This window comes from Musa acuminata, chromosome BXJ3-9, assembly GCF_036884655.1.
Source record: "Musa acuminata AAA Group cultivar baxijiao chromosome BXJ3-9, Cavendish_Baxijiao_AAA, whole genome shotgun sequence".
NCBI lineage: Eukaryota > Viridiplantae > Streptophyta > Magnoliopsida > Zingiberales > Musaceae > Musa > Musa acuminata.
In genome coordinates, this window is record NC_088357.1 from 42,098,378 (window position 1) to 42,115,043 (window position 16,666).

Below are 16,666 nucleotides of genomic sequence, written 5' to 3' on the forward strand. Positions count from 1 at the left end.
TGGTTTCTTCACATCTATGTAGCATCACAGATTGTTTGATTTGGTCTGCTCATATGCTCACCGGATCTAAGTGCAACTGTTGTGATAGCCAATGTTCCATTTCTCTTATAGACAATGTTCTTATTATGGATTGATATGAAACACCACAGATTAATAGTCTTGAAGACTACTGAAGATCCTGTGAGGTAGAAATTAGTCATGTACATTGCCTCATCCTGGAATCTGAAATGCTATTTTCATAAGACATAAGTGTCAAAATAGTTCTCCAACCTCAGGTATTATAAGATTTTTGTGCTCATCTGTATGCATGCTCTTGCATGATTTCTGACCTAGATGATGTCCAAATCTAGTTGCTTGTTTGGTCTGATAACTTCCATTTCTGATACTGATTGAAAAGGATGTTTTTTCAACTGAAGGGAACAGCGCATGTATCGGTCTCTGTATCTTTATTAATATACTGCGAATTGATGAGGAGTTTGGCTTTGCTACCATCAAAGATTCATGGATTGGCACCACCACATGGATCATAATCAAAGTTGAGTATCATCTGGTGAAGGTGCCATTTGAGAAAAGGACACCATGAAGAAGATTGGCCTTTTGCTTTCCTGAATCTATTGATGATGCTTGGGTAAAAATAAGTTGATACTAAAACTTCCAACTCCATTTTCTCACATCAAATTGACTTTCATAAATGATTCCAAGTCAAAACCCCAACAATTTCTGCTAACTATTCATCAAAGTGAGTCTAGAAGACCAACTGTTTTCTAAAAGCCAATTTGACACAGTCAACCTTTAGAGCCATCACATTGAGTTCTGCTACAGTCATTGTGTTCTCCACCTACTAAAATGCTGTTCTTTATGACAATAATTAGCACCAAGATGTCAATAGCAGATGTTAAATTTGGTTAAAAATTCTACAATGATGTCCTAATTAAAGATCAAACATCCCTGCAAACAAACAACATGTCAATTTTATCCTCACATTCAAGTTATAGGTCACTCTCACAAGGAACAATCATCATCCATGACCCATTCCAACCCCATTCAACTAAATTTAAGATTGTCATTAGTAACTTAAATAGTTAAGGAGTCCCTCATTTTCAATTTTTTAAAGAAAATGTTTAATCCTCAACATATGCTCTCAGGTTCTGTATGTAAAGTTCAATTAGAAAATTTATTTTTTGAAATTTAATGATATATAGAATCATGGAATATATTTTTGCTCTAAATTGGAAAAAGTTTATTTATTCCTATTTGTAACAAGATATTCTTCTGTTATGATATTATAAAAAATGAAGAAAAATAATTAGGTATTTTACTTGAAAAAATCTCCGCTATTGATTTTTTATCGGATAACGCCCCTCATGGTTTTTTTTTTTTCTATTTAGACAAAAATAACTTTAGTCACATATGCTATTCAATAAATTAATAATTAATTTTTATATTTTTTTAAAATAAAAATATAATAATGAAATAATTATAAGATGATTAATAATTTTATTTTTAAATACTTTTATAATAATTAATTATCAAAATTAAGATTTTTGGATAGCATCTATGATCAAGTCACCTAAGCTAAAATATATTATTTTCATCCAAGTGAAAACAAAATCCATGCTAAAAACTAATATTGGACGCTTATTGGGCAAAAAAAATCCAAAATAATTTATATTAATTTTGAAAAAATTATTATAACATTAAAATTTTAATAATATTAAATATGTATATTTCAAAATTCGTAACCTGCGATCGCAATTGGGGCTAACTCAAACATCCCATCAGTGTCTTATCGCCCTTGCATATACGACTCTTCGCAACCCACCTGTCACCCTGCGATTCCGCAACTCTCTTCTCTCTCTCTCTCTCTTCCGTCACCGCCTTTCTCTCGCCTCCCAACACGAATCATTTAGTTTTCTCCGGTTCTTTTTATTTGGAAGTCGGTGCTTCAATTCAGACTATCTTCCTCCTTCGACAACCCACTTCGCAACCAACCCAACCGACGACATGGTCATATAGCATCGGTGGCTTCCTCCTTCGAACCTTTACTCTTCCCTTCCCCTCCCCCCAACCCATGGAGAGAGAGCCATTGCTCCCCATAAAAACCACTTCCCCGTCGGCGGCATCTTCCCCATCTCTCCCCTCCCACCGAAGGAAACCCTCCCTTCCTCCTTCCACTCCCACGTCCTCCTCCTCCTTCGCCCTCTGCCCTCTCCCCGAGGACGGCGAGATCTCCCTCCCCATCTCCTCCCCTAGCGCCGCCGCCTCCTCGTCCCTCAAGGACCGCCTCATCTTCGGCTTCCCCTCCCCCGCCGACCTTCACCACGACGACGCCGCCGCCGCTGCCCTACCCCCCTCTTCCCCTCCCGCATCCCCCAACGCCATCCCTATCCCCGGCAGCCCTGGCCCCAATCCGCTCTCCTCCGCCGCCGCCGATGCCTGGCTGAGCGACCCCTCTGCCGCGCGATGGAAGACCAATCTCCATCGCTCCCGCACCGCGCCGGCCATGTCCGCCATCAACGAGGTCGGCCCCTCCCGGGTCGACTCTCCCGGCCGGCCCTCCATCATCGCCCAGGCCTTCCTCCTCCTCGTCGTCTACCTCGCCTTCGGTGTCGCCGTCTACACCTTTAACCGACACCACTTCACCGCCGCTGAGACTCACCCAGTCGTCGACGCTCTCTACTTCTGCATCGTTACCATGTGCACCATTGGCTACGGCGACATCACCCCCACCACCGCCTCCGCCAAAATCTTCTCCATTACCTTCGTCATCATCGGCTTCGGATTCGTTGATATCCTCCTCTCCGGAATGGTGTCCTACGTGCTCGACCTTCAGGAGTCCCTCCTCCTCTCCGCCGTCACCAAGCCGGAGAAGGTAGACGACAAGAAGAAGCACAAGCAGCAGCAGCAGCAGGACCACCACCACCACCACCACCACCGGCACGAAATCGCCCGGAACTATATCATCGACGTCAAGAAGGGGCGGATGCGGATTCGGATGAAGGTCGCTCTTGCCCTCGGTGTCGTCCTTCTCTGCATCGGCCTTGGCACCGGCGTGCTCCGCTTCGTCGAGCGTCTCGGATGGCTCGACTCCTTCTACCTCTCTGTGATGTCGGTCACCACGGTCGGCTACGGGGATCGGGCGTTCAAGACGATGCCGGGTAGGCTGTTTGCGTCGCTGTGGCTCCTTGTCTCCACGCTAGCCGTTGCGCGTGCTTTCCTCTACCTTGCTGAGGCGAGGATCGATAAGAGGCATAGGAAGATAGCAAAATGGGTGCTCTCCAGGGACATGACTGTCTCGGAGTTCCTTGCAGCTGATATCGACAACAATGGCTTTGTCACGTGAGTTACTCTGCTCTCCTAAGAATTCTTCCTTCTTGTACCTTGCAGTAGTCTAGTCATGCATCATGGTCTAGCCTCCTTGGATCAATTAGCCTACCACAACTTTCAAATGTTTGAACCAACATCATGAAATTTTTGACGTTTTATTATTTGGTTGATCAATTTGGATGAATTCAAGACTAGATCAGTTGGTATAAGATGCAGACTCGTAACGGTACCACTTAATGGTATCATACTGCTACGGAGGAACATAGACATGGAGCAAAGTAACTGATTAAGTTTAAGATGAACTGCATTTGAGAATAGCGATTTGCTGTCTGAATCTCCATCTCCATTAACAAAAAATCCCAACCATGTCTGTCTTAGATTAATTTGTTTTTGTCTGTGGAAATTTTGGATCACAAATATTCAGGATCAAGGAATTAGTTGGGAAAATGCACAGCCTTTGAAGGAGGTATACTCTCATCTGCAAACAACTTTTCTCTGTAAATCATTAGTTAAACTTATCAAATCAATGAAGGAGAAAAGAACAAGTTTTTCCTTGCAGGTTAATTTTTTTTCTGGCTGTGTATTTGAACATTTAAGTGGGTTGAGAATTATATATTATATGTTATAAACATATTCTCCCTGAGATTCTAAAGAAGATATGAGAAAAGAACATTAATGAAGGAAAAGAGTGCAACATGAGGTGATGATTGATTTTAGTTTTAGATTCTCTTGGGAAACAAAGAGCAAGAATTTTTGGAAATGCATCCTCTTGGTGGAGAAAAATTGCAAGGATCAAGTATTTTGCTAAAAAAAAGACAAAAAAAAGGATATGAGTATTTCTTTTTGCTTAGATAGCTATGGAGAATCATGATAAAGAGACAAGTATCTAGGTATTGGTTTATGAGAAGGGAGATTGTCACTTTACAGATGCCCTTCTGAAGTTTGATATCAACTTGATGACATTGGTGAAGGAAATCATCTTTTTATAAATTGTCCTTGACGAGTTTTTGATGCCATTATTGTGACATATTATTTGGACACAGAAAAAGAATGTTTAGTTGGAGCTACTATCAAAAGATATCAATTGGTTATGGTTTGAAGGAGGTTTTTGATTGGCCTGGAGAAATTGGTTACCACCTTTAATATGAATGAGCTACATCAAATTCTGAGCTAGTGTTTTGATATATTGATACTGGATATAAGGGATCATTCTCTTCCATAGCTTGGACGAAAGGAGGCCCTAGACATCTGATGGTTGACCTAATTGTAACTGGGAAGAGACAATTACTGCTGTTTGTATTTTCTATTAGCCTTCTGGTTAGATGGTTGAAATTCACCCTCATATTCTGAGGTATCCTGCTGGTTTGATGTTCAAACTTCAAATAAATGATCTCTGATTACTGAATTCAACTGGCTCAAGAATGCAATTGTACCATCTGTATGAGGTTCTGGACCTTATTACAATGATTCTGATTCTGGAGGCCATGGAAAATATTCTAGGATGTTTGACTATAAACTTTGCTAAGGATGATTATCTGCTGCCTATGAAAGTTGAAGATGTATTAGAGTATATTCCCGTTTGCATCTCAGTATGAGACACCTGGTATCATCTGATACTTAATTGGATGTTTGCTGGACACTTCCTGCTTCATTAAAACAATTTGAGGCTTATAATACCATTTGATTCTTTTTTTTTCTGTGATATTTGGTATACTTTGTGTTCCTGGGTAGGACCTTTTTTATATGTGTGTAGCTGCTAATTATGGTTGTTGAAGTTGGTTGCTCTTTTCATTTGACCTGTGAGGCTCCACTGGAATATGGACTGATGTATTTGGCGTTTCCCTTTATGATTCTTTCAAGCCATTGTTAAATTCATCTTCTTTAATTTCTTCTTTGTTTCTTTGGTTGACATGAGAACTACTTCTAGGAAGGAAGCAATTTATTGTGCCAATCTGGCGACTCCATTTGTGTCTTGCAATAACATCTGTTTAGTATCACATCTGTCCTGACTATAACTTCGATTTACTTTCCTCCTATTTTATGCATTCTTAAGATTTATTTTTACTGTTATTTTCAGCTTTGGTGACATTTTACAGGAAATCAGTTCTTCATTAGTAAACCAGTATATTATGAACTAAGTATTACATTGCAAAACTTGCATGGCCACATTAAATCATGTTTTCTCACTTGCAGCTTGCTATAAGCTGCTTATATGTGTGAAATTTTCATTTCAGTAAGTGTGTTGTTGTTTCTTTGTTTTGAGCAAATTTAATTTGCAAATGACATATTCTACCAAAACATCACAATCTGATGATGTATTTCATCAGCCTCCATCATTAATCCTGTAATCTGTCCAAGTTTGGTAACTTTCTCAAATACCATGTGATTTTCTTTTTAAAATACACTATCAAGGATATTGGAGACTGGAAGAGTCTTAGACTTCTTGTCGTGTTCATTTGCTTTTCTAGCCTACTGAATGTTATAATACCTACGTAACAATTCAGCATCAATGAAGCAATGGAGATGTTTGTTCTTAATGCAAATGTCCCTAAAAGACACCATAAACCATACGTTATGGAAGCTAGTGACTGAAAGTATTATGGAAAAGGTTGATCTCTGAAATGCCTTGTAAAATATAGTTGCATTGAATAGGTTGATCTCTGAAATTGTAGAATATGTTAGGTCATAAAAAATGTCTCATTCTCGATTAAAGCACATGGACTCCTGCTGTAGCAAAAAAGTTCAAAAATCCCTTTGAGTTTGATCTTTGATGAAATTTTCTTGGTATGCTTCTGTTTATACTGCTTGATTCTTCATTTAAGAAATACTAGGATTGATGAATATTTTTTGTTGTGACTTGAATGGCCTTAATCAGGTTCATATCTAAGGTTAATGGATTTTTAAGTATTCATCAACATGTAACGGTCCAATTTAGTCACATATCAAAAGCGGATTAAAACTAAGATCAACTTATAAGGATATCATGGATGTAATATTGTTAATTTTAGCCTAAGTGTTTTGAACCAATGGTTTAGGTTGAACGAGGTTAACAAGTTAGTTATCCCATCAGATTGAGTTGAGACAATTGGTATCAAAATCGACCTAGTATTGGGGTATGGTGAGAGGATCGAATAGGAAAGGACTATCCGTAGACGATGCTAAAAGGCACATCATGACGTGAAGCCACCATTGAATTGTCTTGTATGCACCATAATAGGATTTCGTTTTGTGCTATGCAGGTTTTATCAAGCCCTTAAATAGGAGAGATTGTAACACCTCGATTAGCTTATATCTAAAGTTGACTGTCTAAGATTGTCTTATAAAGATTTGATGGATGTATTACTTTTATTTCTTAGCATCTTTTTTCTTTAAGATGAAAAAAAAAAAGATTTTAGAGCCACACAAGGAGAATTATGATTAGCCTATATCCCATTTATGACAACTGAGAATGACTGCTTAAGGAGACTCATGATCTCAACTCAAGTTAGATGGCTGCATTGAACAACCTAACCTTCACCTCTTTTAAGCTGGTGTTTCTTTGCCTGAGTATAGGCAAGAGGACTTAGTTGAGAACATAAAATGCTAGTTGAGATGTACAAATATATACTACAGATTAAAGCTCATACAACCAGAGAGCAAGAGCCCTAAAGTTCTCCTATCCGCTGTTAAGAAATAACAGCAAGGAACTGTCAAGCATTGGCATTTATTCTATTTGCTTGTTAACTCTAGCAGTGATTTTGTCAATCACTGGGTTATTCTAGCATTGATTTCTTCAATCATTGGATTAATCTATTCATTACTTTCTGCAGTAAATCAGAGTTTGTAATTTACAAGCTCAAGGAGATGGGGAAGGTAACGGATAATGATATCATGCTGATATGCAATCAGTTTGATAAACTAGACACTGGAAAATGTGGAAAGATCACGCTTTCGGATCTCATGAATCATCACTGACATATTCATGCAATTAAAGTCAGTTGTTATAGATACAAATTTGCTGGGTTGACAGCTGCAAGGAAAACAATTTCAGAATTTGATCCATGGGATTCCAAAGATGCAAGCCGATTCAGCTTTAGGTGGGAGAGAACTATGGATTGCAGTTCGTGTGTATCTCGTATTACTACTATTATGCCACCCGATAGGGTAATCAGGGCAGCAGCTTATACATTGTCTTGAAGACTCTGCAACCAGCAATTGATTGCTCGTTCCTTTTAGGTTCTGTTATACTCCAAACGTACTCATATACACAATCCATGTATTTTTCATCCATGTATTGTGATCATTCTTTAAATTGGATTGGAAGTTACAACTAGTAGACATTTAATGCTTCTCTGTTTGTCTATTCTCATTTGCTTGATGGCTAAAATGTTCCGAGGAGGATATGAACATGAGAGTGTGAATTTATGTGAATAGACTTATGAAATGTTTTATGTTATATATTAATCTATATAATTAATTATCTTTAACATTTTGATCTTTATATTTTTAAAAATTATATTAGTATTCTTATATACTTATGAAAGTTAAATATTTAATTTTATTTATCACTGAACATATAGTAACTTTTTGCCTTAGTTTATTACTGACGTGGAAAAAAATAAATAAATATTTTACTTTTATAAATATAAAAATATCAATATAATTTTTAAAAATATAAATATTAAATATAATTAATTATAGAAAATAATCTGTAATATCATGCAAATCTATGACTTTGAATTATTTTCGAAAATTCGAGTCACAAAAAAAATCACTTTATCTATAATCAATAGACTTGGTGGGAGTTTTGTATTACAGAATCCTAATAACGATTGTTATTACATGCTAATCCCATTCTATAGAAAGAGAAATAAAATCTTGGCACGCATGCTTATCATTCATTCAACTGTGGAAGCACATCTCTGCAGTTCCACCACAACCGCACAAGTACACATCTCACAAACCCATGCCAGCCACAACCTCTCCATCCTGAAAGGAGGCAATCATGCCGTGGTTTTCGACGTCAATACCTGTCACTACATGTCCACCATCAGTCCATCACTCTCTTTCATGTGAAGAAAACAACTCTAACCATACACCAAATAATGTGCACAAGTCCTCCACAACCTTCAACATGCAGCTATCATGTTATCACCCAGCAAACCATATATATACCTTCATCAGGTACATGTATTAGAAATTTACACCCCAATAATTGCAAAGATTTCTGGCACATCAACATAATAACTACATTCTCGATGCCCTGCCAAAGAAGTCAGCAACAAGTAGTATTCACTAAGATGTCACCTTGGCCGATAGCTGCGCATGAGAACACAGTGGAAACAGCCATGCTGTCCGATAACGGTCGTCAAGAGCTCTCAGGTTAATATAGCAGATTCACAGATCATCACCCTGCAAACCATATATACCTTCATCAGGTACATGTATTAGAAATCTATGATAGATTGATAAATAACACAAGCCCAATAATTGCAAAGATTCCTCTCCACCAAGAAGTGTCTTCAGGACATTGTCATGATCGGTAGGTGTGCTTGCGAATGCTAGTGCAAACAGCCCAGCTGCTTAGACTAGTCTAACTAGTCTGTGACTTTGTCGATTCCATGTGTGTTAGACTGCTTCTGATGCGGTAGTCTGTCAATGATGTTTACTGCATTCTTCTCCTTGCTTGGCAAAAGTAGACGCTTTACTGGCTATATGCTAGCACCCTGCAGCGACCTGCACATTCACTCAACTTCTTATCAGCAGACGACGAGGTTATGAGGCTTCACTACAAGATATTGTCAGCTTTACACGATATATGTTAATATATCTTGGAACTTACCAGAAAGCATATTCTCTGCATAATTTGTGTACCAACTGAAGATTTCTGCTTGCTGCTAGAAGGTGTAAAAGACTGATGATGGTCGTAGAATACAAACAGATAAGAGAATAACAAAATAATAGCCATTGCATTTATATTTCTATGTTTAAGGAAAGCTCATATTTAAGTAATTAATATACATTAAGGAGGCATTTGGTTTCCTGCAACTCGAAATATCTCCAAGTAGCAGTCACAGGCAAAAGCAAATGCTACAACTGCAGTTGCATTTCCAGTTGTGCCAAAAGCAAATGCTACAACTAACAGTTGCCAGGGCAGCTATTTGGATGCTCACATGTATAATTGCTATTTGCAGTTGCAACTAAGACGGAAGAGAAATGTGGCCTTAAGTGGAGGACGGGCATAGTCGATAGAAAGGGTATCCAAATCTAATTTTGACTTGCAATCCAACATACAACTATGGTATGCGGGCATTTCAAACAGCAACTCAACTAACAGCATGTAAGGGTTTTGCATATGTGCTGCAACTGGCCTGCTTGCTGGCAACCAAACCCTTGCAAGTGAGCTACTTACTTTATAATGACTTGCAGATAGTCTATTTATGGACGACCAAACCCCTCCTAAACAATCTTTTGAAAACAATTGAATCCCATTGAAATCCTCTTTAAAGTTCAAATCAGTCATGAAAAAAAGAAAACCCATGTACAAGATCAAGTAATCAAAGATATCATAAGAAAAATATGACAGAAAAATTAAATGAAATTAAAGGAGACAACTCACAGTAGCATTAAGCTCTAGGTTCTGAAAGAAAACATGATATAGAAAATTCATGAACATCAATTGGTTCAACAAAGATTTGAACCTCGTAATGCTCTCAATACCATAATTTACATTATTATAAACAGTTTTAGGATGTTTAAAGCCAATGGCACAATACCACAGAACTGAAATCATATGGTAATGGCACCATAAACTAGCTGAAAAATGAAGATCCTAAACCATGACATATTTGATACCAGCTTAATGGTTAATATCAAAACTAAGAACACCACCTGAAAAACGATTAACCGTGAGAACAACTAAACAGTCCACATAGTAGCTTTCTTTAAATACAGTCTCAAAAAACCAATCACCAACTAATTTAATGCTATAAGCCATATAACACAGAGCTGCTCGGCCAGATAAACCAAGAAACATCTTTTATGAGAAGAATCTGAGACAATAGGTGGCGAGAATTGCCAAGCACATTAAAGCACTATCCCTTGGATCAAGACAATGTCTTGCCAGGTGAGATGCACTAAGGAGCAGGTGAAATGATTGCATTTGGATTACATCTTCTGTATAACGCAAACAACATAAAATTCATGATCATCATTGTTATATAAAAGGTTTTATTGATTATAATCAACCAGATGTTGCGTAAACAAATTTGATAATAATCATCAAAGTATAAATTTATGCAATACAAGAGCAGCAGAAAAAGCAAACATGAGGCGCCAGTCGAATAGCATTGATGATAACAGTTTCATCACCAACAATTTAACGCAACATGTAACACATAATAACACTATAAACAATAAGTTTAGAAGAGAACCAGTCATTCACTAAAACACCTTCAGCATAAAATGATTCATATACTAAAAAGTGTAGCTATCAGCACGAACAGTTTTTCCACAAGAATTGGACTACACTTTCAGCAGAACAACACATTAGACACCAACAGGAAGAACTTTAAGACTCTGGTGAAACCATTGCTAATCACTGCCCTAAGTGCCTAATCTAGTCAAATCATGAAAGCTTTGAAAACTACAGTAGAATTGCCTGCAAGGATGCCCAACCAAGCTACTGTAACAGGTATCCAGAACTAACAACATAGAGATTAAGATAAAACAACGAAAAAGAGGCCAAAAAATCTAAGCACAAAATAGTTCATGAGCGCTCCAGTTTTATCTCCGTTTTGCAAGGTGTAGACACACTACAGCCCCTGCCCCCAAGGCCACGACTCCAATCACAGCCGCCGCCCCCAGGGCACGAGAGTGCATCGGAGGTACCCCAGCATCTGCCTTCCCATCAATCTCAAAGCTTTTCTCCTCCTCCTCCTCCTCCAAGTTAGATGTTAATTCAGCGATCTTCGTCTTCAGCTCCTCTTCCTTAGTGGCAAACTTCTCCGCCTCGTCCCTTTCTTTCTGCTTGGCGACCCTCAGCTCCTCCTCGAGAACCTTGACCTTGGTTTCGAGTTCCTTGACCTTGACCGTGAACGTGGCTTCGAGATCCTTGATGTTACTCTCGAGAAGGCACACCCTTTCCTCGTGTTCCGTGGCGGCAAGGTTGGCGGTGGACAAGTCGTCAAGCGTGACGCGGAGTACGCCCTCGAGGTGGCTGGCCTGGCCAGCTACGGCCTTGAGGTCTGACTCGGCACCGGTGAGTTTCTCCCGGGCGTCCGAGAGGTCGCGGAGAAGGTCCGACCGTTCTCGCAGGAGGTTGGACCGCTCGCTCTTCAGCGCCCGGATCTCGTCGAGCAGGAGCTCGACCGCCGCATCACGGTCGCCAGCGGCGGCGGCAGTATCCATCTCGCCATAAACAGCCGCCTCCTGCTCGCCGTTGGCGGCCGCCTCCTTACCGGCCGCCTGCTCGACGCCATAGGCGGAGGCCTCCTTATAGGTCGTCTCCACTTCGCGGTCAGCGGCGGCGGGGGCGGGGTAGGCGAGGGTTTCATCGGCCATGGTAGTCGGCTGGAGAAGTTCTTCGCGTGGAGGAGCGTGCGGAAGGAGACGACAGGAGACCAAAACCTAACGGACGCAGGCGAAACGTGGCGTTATTTATGGGAGGACACAGTGACTAACGAACGGTGGATGATCATCTCCGAGATGCTGCTTTGACGATCGTTTATATATCGCAATACTTTTCTTACTCCGCGCGTTTAAAAAGGTGAGCCCGGCGCCTGTGCCTAATAACAAGCCAGGTAAAGAAGAGGGTGAGATATAAAATACGAAAAGATATGTGTTCTTGCATAAATATTTCTTCATTTCCGTAACTATCCTTAATTAAATTTGAGATATATATATATATATATGTATATAAACGATCGATTTTTATTTTTTAATTCAAATTAAAATTAATAACCATGTTTTATGGATGGAAATAAACAAGAGGGTTATCAATGGGTCTCAACATTTAGAGGGACAGATATACTCATTAGGAGTAGGTATACTATTTCCAAAATGGATGTGCAAAATCCTTTATATACACTATTTATAATCTTTAGTTTTATGATTTTGTTCATTTCTATTGCGGATTAATCAAAGAAATTTTCATATTATGAGATAAATGAACTTTTCACATATCGGATACGGATCGATGACCCAAATCCGACCCGATCACACACATCGGATATGGATTCTATTCTCCCAGCCGTGGGATCCATCAGCTTTCGTAAAAGGTCTCTAAAAGGAGAAGAGAGCCATAGCGTCATACCACCAAAAGAAGAGCGTTCTGCGGCGGCGATTGCGTCGCGAACCGAGCCAAAGGTCGGGCGCTACTGTGATTTAGATCTCAAGATCTCTGCGACATGGTATGGATGATCGCAAAACCCTCTTTTCTCCTTCTCATCAATTCCATTCTTGTCGATCGTTTGTTAGGGTTTTGTTTTGATTTATTTTTCGCTGTCTTTCTTTTGGGGTTTGATTGTCGATGCTGTGATATTACTTCGTTCTTTGTAAATTTTGAGGCTCAGCCTCATGTTTTCGTTCTCGTATTTTCCCCCGGCGTAAAAGTACGGTGACTAGACATTGTGGTGGTGTCGGATCTCTTTGTGTAGTTGAATAAGATTCCATTTGATTGGTCAGTTTCTTATTTTTGTGACCTGGATTGTGGGGATCATGTCACGGGTATCATCTGAAACTTTATTTTGGTTCAAATTTGGAGGAAAAGACAAAATGATGGTTGAAATCCGAATTAGTCATACCCGTTTCTCAAGAAGGTTACAGATCCCTTTTTTTTTCATCTTAATCCTAGTGGTTGGTTCTTTAGGAAGCGAAGGATTTCACGAGTACTAACACCAAAGCCTTGTACTCTGCGCCTTTGTCATTCTGACAAATGAAAAAGACAAAATGATGGTTGAAATCCGAATTAGTCATACCCGTTTCTCAAGAAGGTTACAGATCCCTTTTTTTTTCATCTTAATCCCAGTTGTTGGTTCTTTAGGAAGCGAAGGATTTCACGAGTACTAACACCAAAGCCTTGTACTCTGCCCCTTTGTCATTCTGACAAATGAAAAAGATATGATGGCTTTTGTTATGTTTTGATATTCTTCTAATTTTCTGTTCTTTAAGCTATCCCCTTTGATGTTTATTGTTGTTTGGGTCATGGTTACTCTTTGATTTTTCTGCTGTATTCAAGGTTTCTCTTTGTTTTCTTTTATCTGATAAAGATGCATGCCTTAACCTCAATTTCAACAAGGATATGTGTTTTCTTTAGCTTATACAGTAGATTCTTTGAAAACGTATATTTGTTATGCTATATAATTAACAATATGATATGTATTCTTTCTTTAGGATGATCCGGAGCTGGAAGAAATTAGGCAAAGAAGAATGCAAGAGTTGATGGCAAAACATGGTGTAGTAAGTTATCTCCATATGGTTCAAAGAACTTTCAAATTATGCCATCTTTGTAACTGATAGTTTTTGGTTTATGCTTTCTCTTGATCAGGGTAATCAGCACAATGGTGAGCAGAAAAATGGACAAGAAGAGGCCAAAAGGTTTTTTTGTCAGGAACACCATTAGATTCGTATCTTTCCAATCTTGACAACTTATTGTAAACTGAAACACAGGGAAGCTGAAGAACGTAGGCAACTAATGCTTAGTCAGATACTATCAACTCAAGCAAGAGAAAGGCGTATGTGTTTTATTAAAAAAATTTTCTTATGCCAATGGAGTTGCCTTTGAATATTGCTAATGCTGTTCTATGTCTTGCAAGTTGTTATTATTGTTTTTTTTTCACTTCAGTATGCTTCTGATATTCTACATAATTTGCTGATGGTTCAAAAGGGTGTATACCTGTTAAATTAGCCATTAGTAAACTAACATTTTAACTTCACAAGTAGTGGTTTACTACTTTTAGGTATTTATTTAAGTAATTCTTTTCCAGATTAATTTGTTTGCTGGCATCTTTTTTAAGGTTGTTAATTGTTTTCGCTTGGGGGATTTTTTTTGGCAACATTGCTTTGATTCTAATTGTGGGTAGTTCTCTGCTCAAGTTCACAGATTGTAGAATCTTTCTTTCTTCCATTTGATGAGGTTCCATCATATGGGATGACCCCGTTTAACCTCTTTGGTTCAGTTTGTGCTATGTTATACAGATACCTCTAGAGGCATGCTAAATCCATATACATTATGTATCAATTCTATCCTTCTAGAGGAGAACACCTTCATACATTTACGATACCTCATTTACATATTGCCTTAATTAGACCTAAGATGGTGTTTGATGTGGATACCTTTTAGTTCCTTGCTTTTTCATTTAATATATTTTGCATATTAATTATAACATAGATGTATAGTTGAACTCAGAATTCATGGGGTTAATATATAATTTAGTAAAAATTTAAACAGTCACCATTGGATTTTAGTGGCTCTGTTTTGCTCTTTTTATTATCTTTCACCTTAGAGTTTATTATAGATGCCCTGACAACTTTCTCTGAACAATGTCTTCTTTCCTGATGAAGTATGCTTATGTAACTACCTGTTATGGTTTACAAAAGGTTACAAATATTGTAACTGGATATGTATGTAGTTGCTTTGATCTTTGTGTTTATGAAATATTAGCAACTTAATAGAGGAAAGAAGCATGCAGACTTGCAAAAGCATGTGCTTACGGAATATTTTGCTATGCAATTGCATCATGTAGTAACCATGTCACTTTGTAGTGCTCTGTGTTCTTGTTGATTGACTTCTTGCTCATTTTGTCTTTTAAATGGGACTTTCCTCTATGTGTAAACCTTGTTATTTCTCCCTCCACCTGAACTCTTTAGAAGTATTAAAAAAAACTTTTGAGAATTTTGCTGTGATTGTGGTGCTTAAACAGCAAGACAATTGCTGTGATCAGATAGGGTTTTTTTGTTAACTCACTTTCATGTGGCAAAAATTGTCAGTGTTTGAAATGCTGACTAAAAAGAAAATCACAGTTGTGAAGGCATACTCATCCATTCTTTTATAGTGATTTATGGTTCCCTTTTCACCCTTTTTTTGCTACAAAAATTGAACATCTCTCAGACCATTGTTTTATTGAATTATTATTGTTAGTAATATTATTTTGGTGAAAGACTGGTTGTTGAGGTATACAATACAGTTTATATGCACTTGTGGGAACAACTTTTCAGGCTTCTATTTTACCAAGTAATTTGTTACCTTCACCCTTAAAAAGATTTAGAAAGAATAGACACTTTTACAGAGTTTGTGTGTTACATTATTGGTAGAATTTTGTTGGGCGTTCTGTAGAAGTTTGCAGTCCTATTTATTTTTGCAAAGCATTCTTCTTGTGCAAAATTATATAACCATTATGTTTGTTCTTCTCAAAAAGCATTACTCAATGTGGTCATATATGTCTTCTTAATAGTTGCTCGTATTGCTTTGGTGAAACCTGAGAAAGCGAGGGGGGTGGAGGATGTTCTCCTTAGAGCTGCTCAAATGGGACAGCTATCTGAAAAGGTCTAATTTAAAATATGTCCAAATGCTGTCGGGCAAATTCCTTCTTACATTTTGATCCCATTATGAACCTCGATTATTGATATGTTTGGTTGCCTGGTTTCAGGTATCTGAAGAGAGGCTTATCTCACTTCTGGAGCAGATCAACAATCAAACCAGTAAACAGACGAAAGTCACTGTAAGTTGCTTGTCCTTAAGCTGTCTTACTTCCATGTGATAATGCCCAAGAAGATAACATCCACATGCACGTCATACATTACTTTGTCCCATGGTTAAACCTTCAGAAGTAAATATAATGTGTCTCTGGCCTTTGTTCACCAGATTCAGAGGCGTCGAAGTGTTCTTGAAGATGATGATTAGCCAGCAGTCTATTCAGGGAGACGTGTGTATTATTGGAGTTGCAATTCATCGCATGCTTTTCTTTGCTTGATGATATGTGAACCGTTTGAAAACGATCTGCAGAGGTTTCTTCCGTTCATGTGTGCTATTACAATTAGTGAACGAACCCTGATTAACAATATATGTCTCGTGTAAATGTTAGAAATTTATTGCTTGTATGGAAGTTGTATGCTTTGATTTCACTGGTTGAATAGTCAGATATATTCTCTTGGAACACAATGGCATAAACATTTATAACGTTTTGGATTTTTTAGGGAACAAATCCTTCTTTATAGAATATCTAAGAATATTATTATATGATGCTATGGGTGTCACAATAATGAATTAGTTGACATTATCTACTTTTTTATGTGGAAAATTTCCAACGGGCACAAGTTACCGTATGCCATGTTAACACTAAAAGCTTATTATTTCAATCTG

The 16,666-nt window shown here is 38.3% G+C and overlaps 2 protein-coding genes across 2 annotated transcripts; both read left to right on the forward strand.

Moving 5' to 3' along the window:
• Positions 1-1,854: 1,854 nt before the first annotated feature.
• On the forward strand, positions 1,855-7,669 carry LOC135649733 (two-pore potassium channel 3-like). The gene is made up of 2 exons (XM_065168440.1): positions 1,855-3,339; positions 7,137-7,669. Exons 1-2 carry the CDS (start codon positions 2,072-2,074, stop codon positions 7,279-7,281), a joined length of 1,413 nt encoding a protein of 470 aa, XP_065024512.1. The 5' UTR covers positions 1,855-2,071; the 3' UTR covers positions 7,282-7,669.
• Positions 7,670-12,577: 4,908 nt separating this feature from the next.
• On the forward strand, positions 12,578-16,428 carry LOC135648613 (uncharacterized). The gene is made up of 7 exons (XM_065166453.1): positions 12,578-12,716; positions 13,699-13,764; positions 13,853-13,902; positions 13,975-14,039; positions 15,759-15,850; positions 15,954-16,025; positions 16,169-16,428. The coding sequence occupies exons 1-7, from the start codon at positions 12,714-12,716 to the stop codon at positions 16,205-16,207; spliced, it is 387 nt and encodes a 128-aa protein (XP_065022525.1). The 5' UTR covers positions 12,578-12,713; the 3' UTR covers positions 16,208-16,428.
• The last annotated feature ends 238 nt before the right edge of the window (positions 16,429-16,666 follow it).

Excerpts from the sequence above, each read along its gene's own strand:
- LOC135649733 (XM_065168440.1), top strand. The coding sequence starts at position 2,072 with ATGGAGAGAGAGCCATTGCTCCCCATAAAAACCACTTCCCCGTCGGCG. Across the intron at positions 3,340-7,136 it reads GACAACAATGGCTTTGTCAC|TAAATCAGAGTTTGTAATTT; the intron begins GTGAGTTACTCT and ends TACTTTCTGCAG.
- LOC135648613 (XM_065166453.1), top strand. Across the intron at positions 13,765-13,852 it reads TGATGGCAAAACATGGTGTA|GGTAATCAGCACAATGGTGA; the intron begins GTAAGTTATCTC and ends TCTCTTGATCAG. Across the intron at positions 15,851-15,953 it reads TGGGACAGCTATCTGAAAAG|GTATCTGAAGAGAGGCTTAT; the intron begins GTCTAATTTAAA and ends GCCTGGTTTCAG.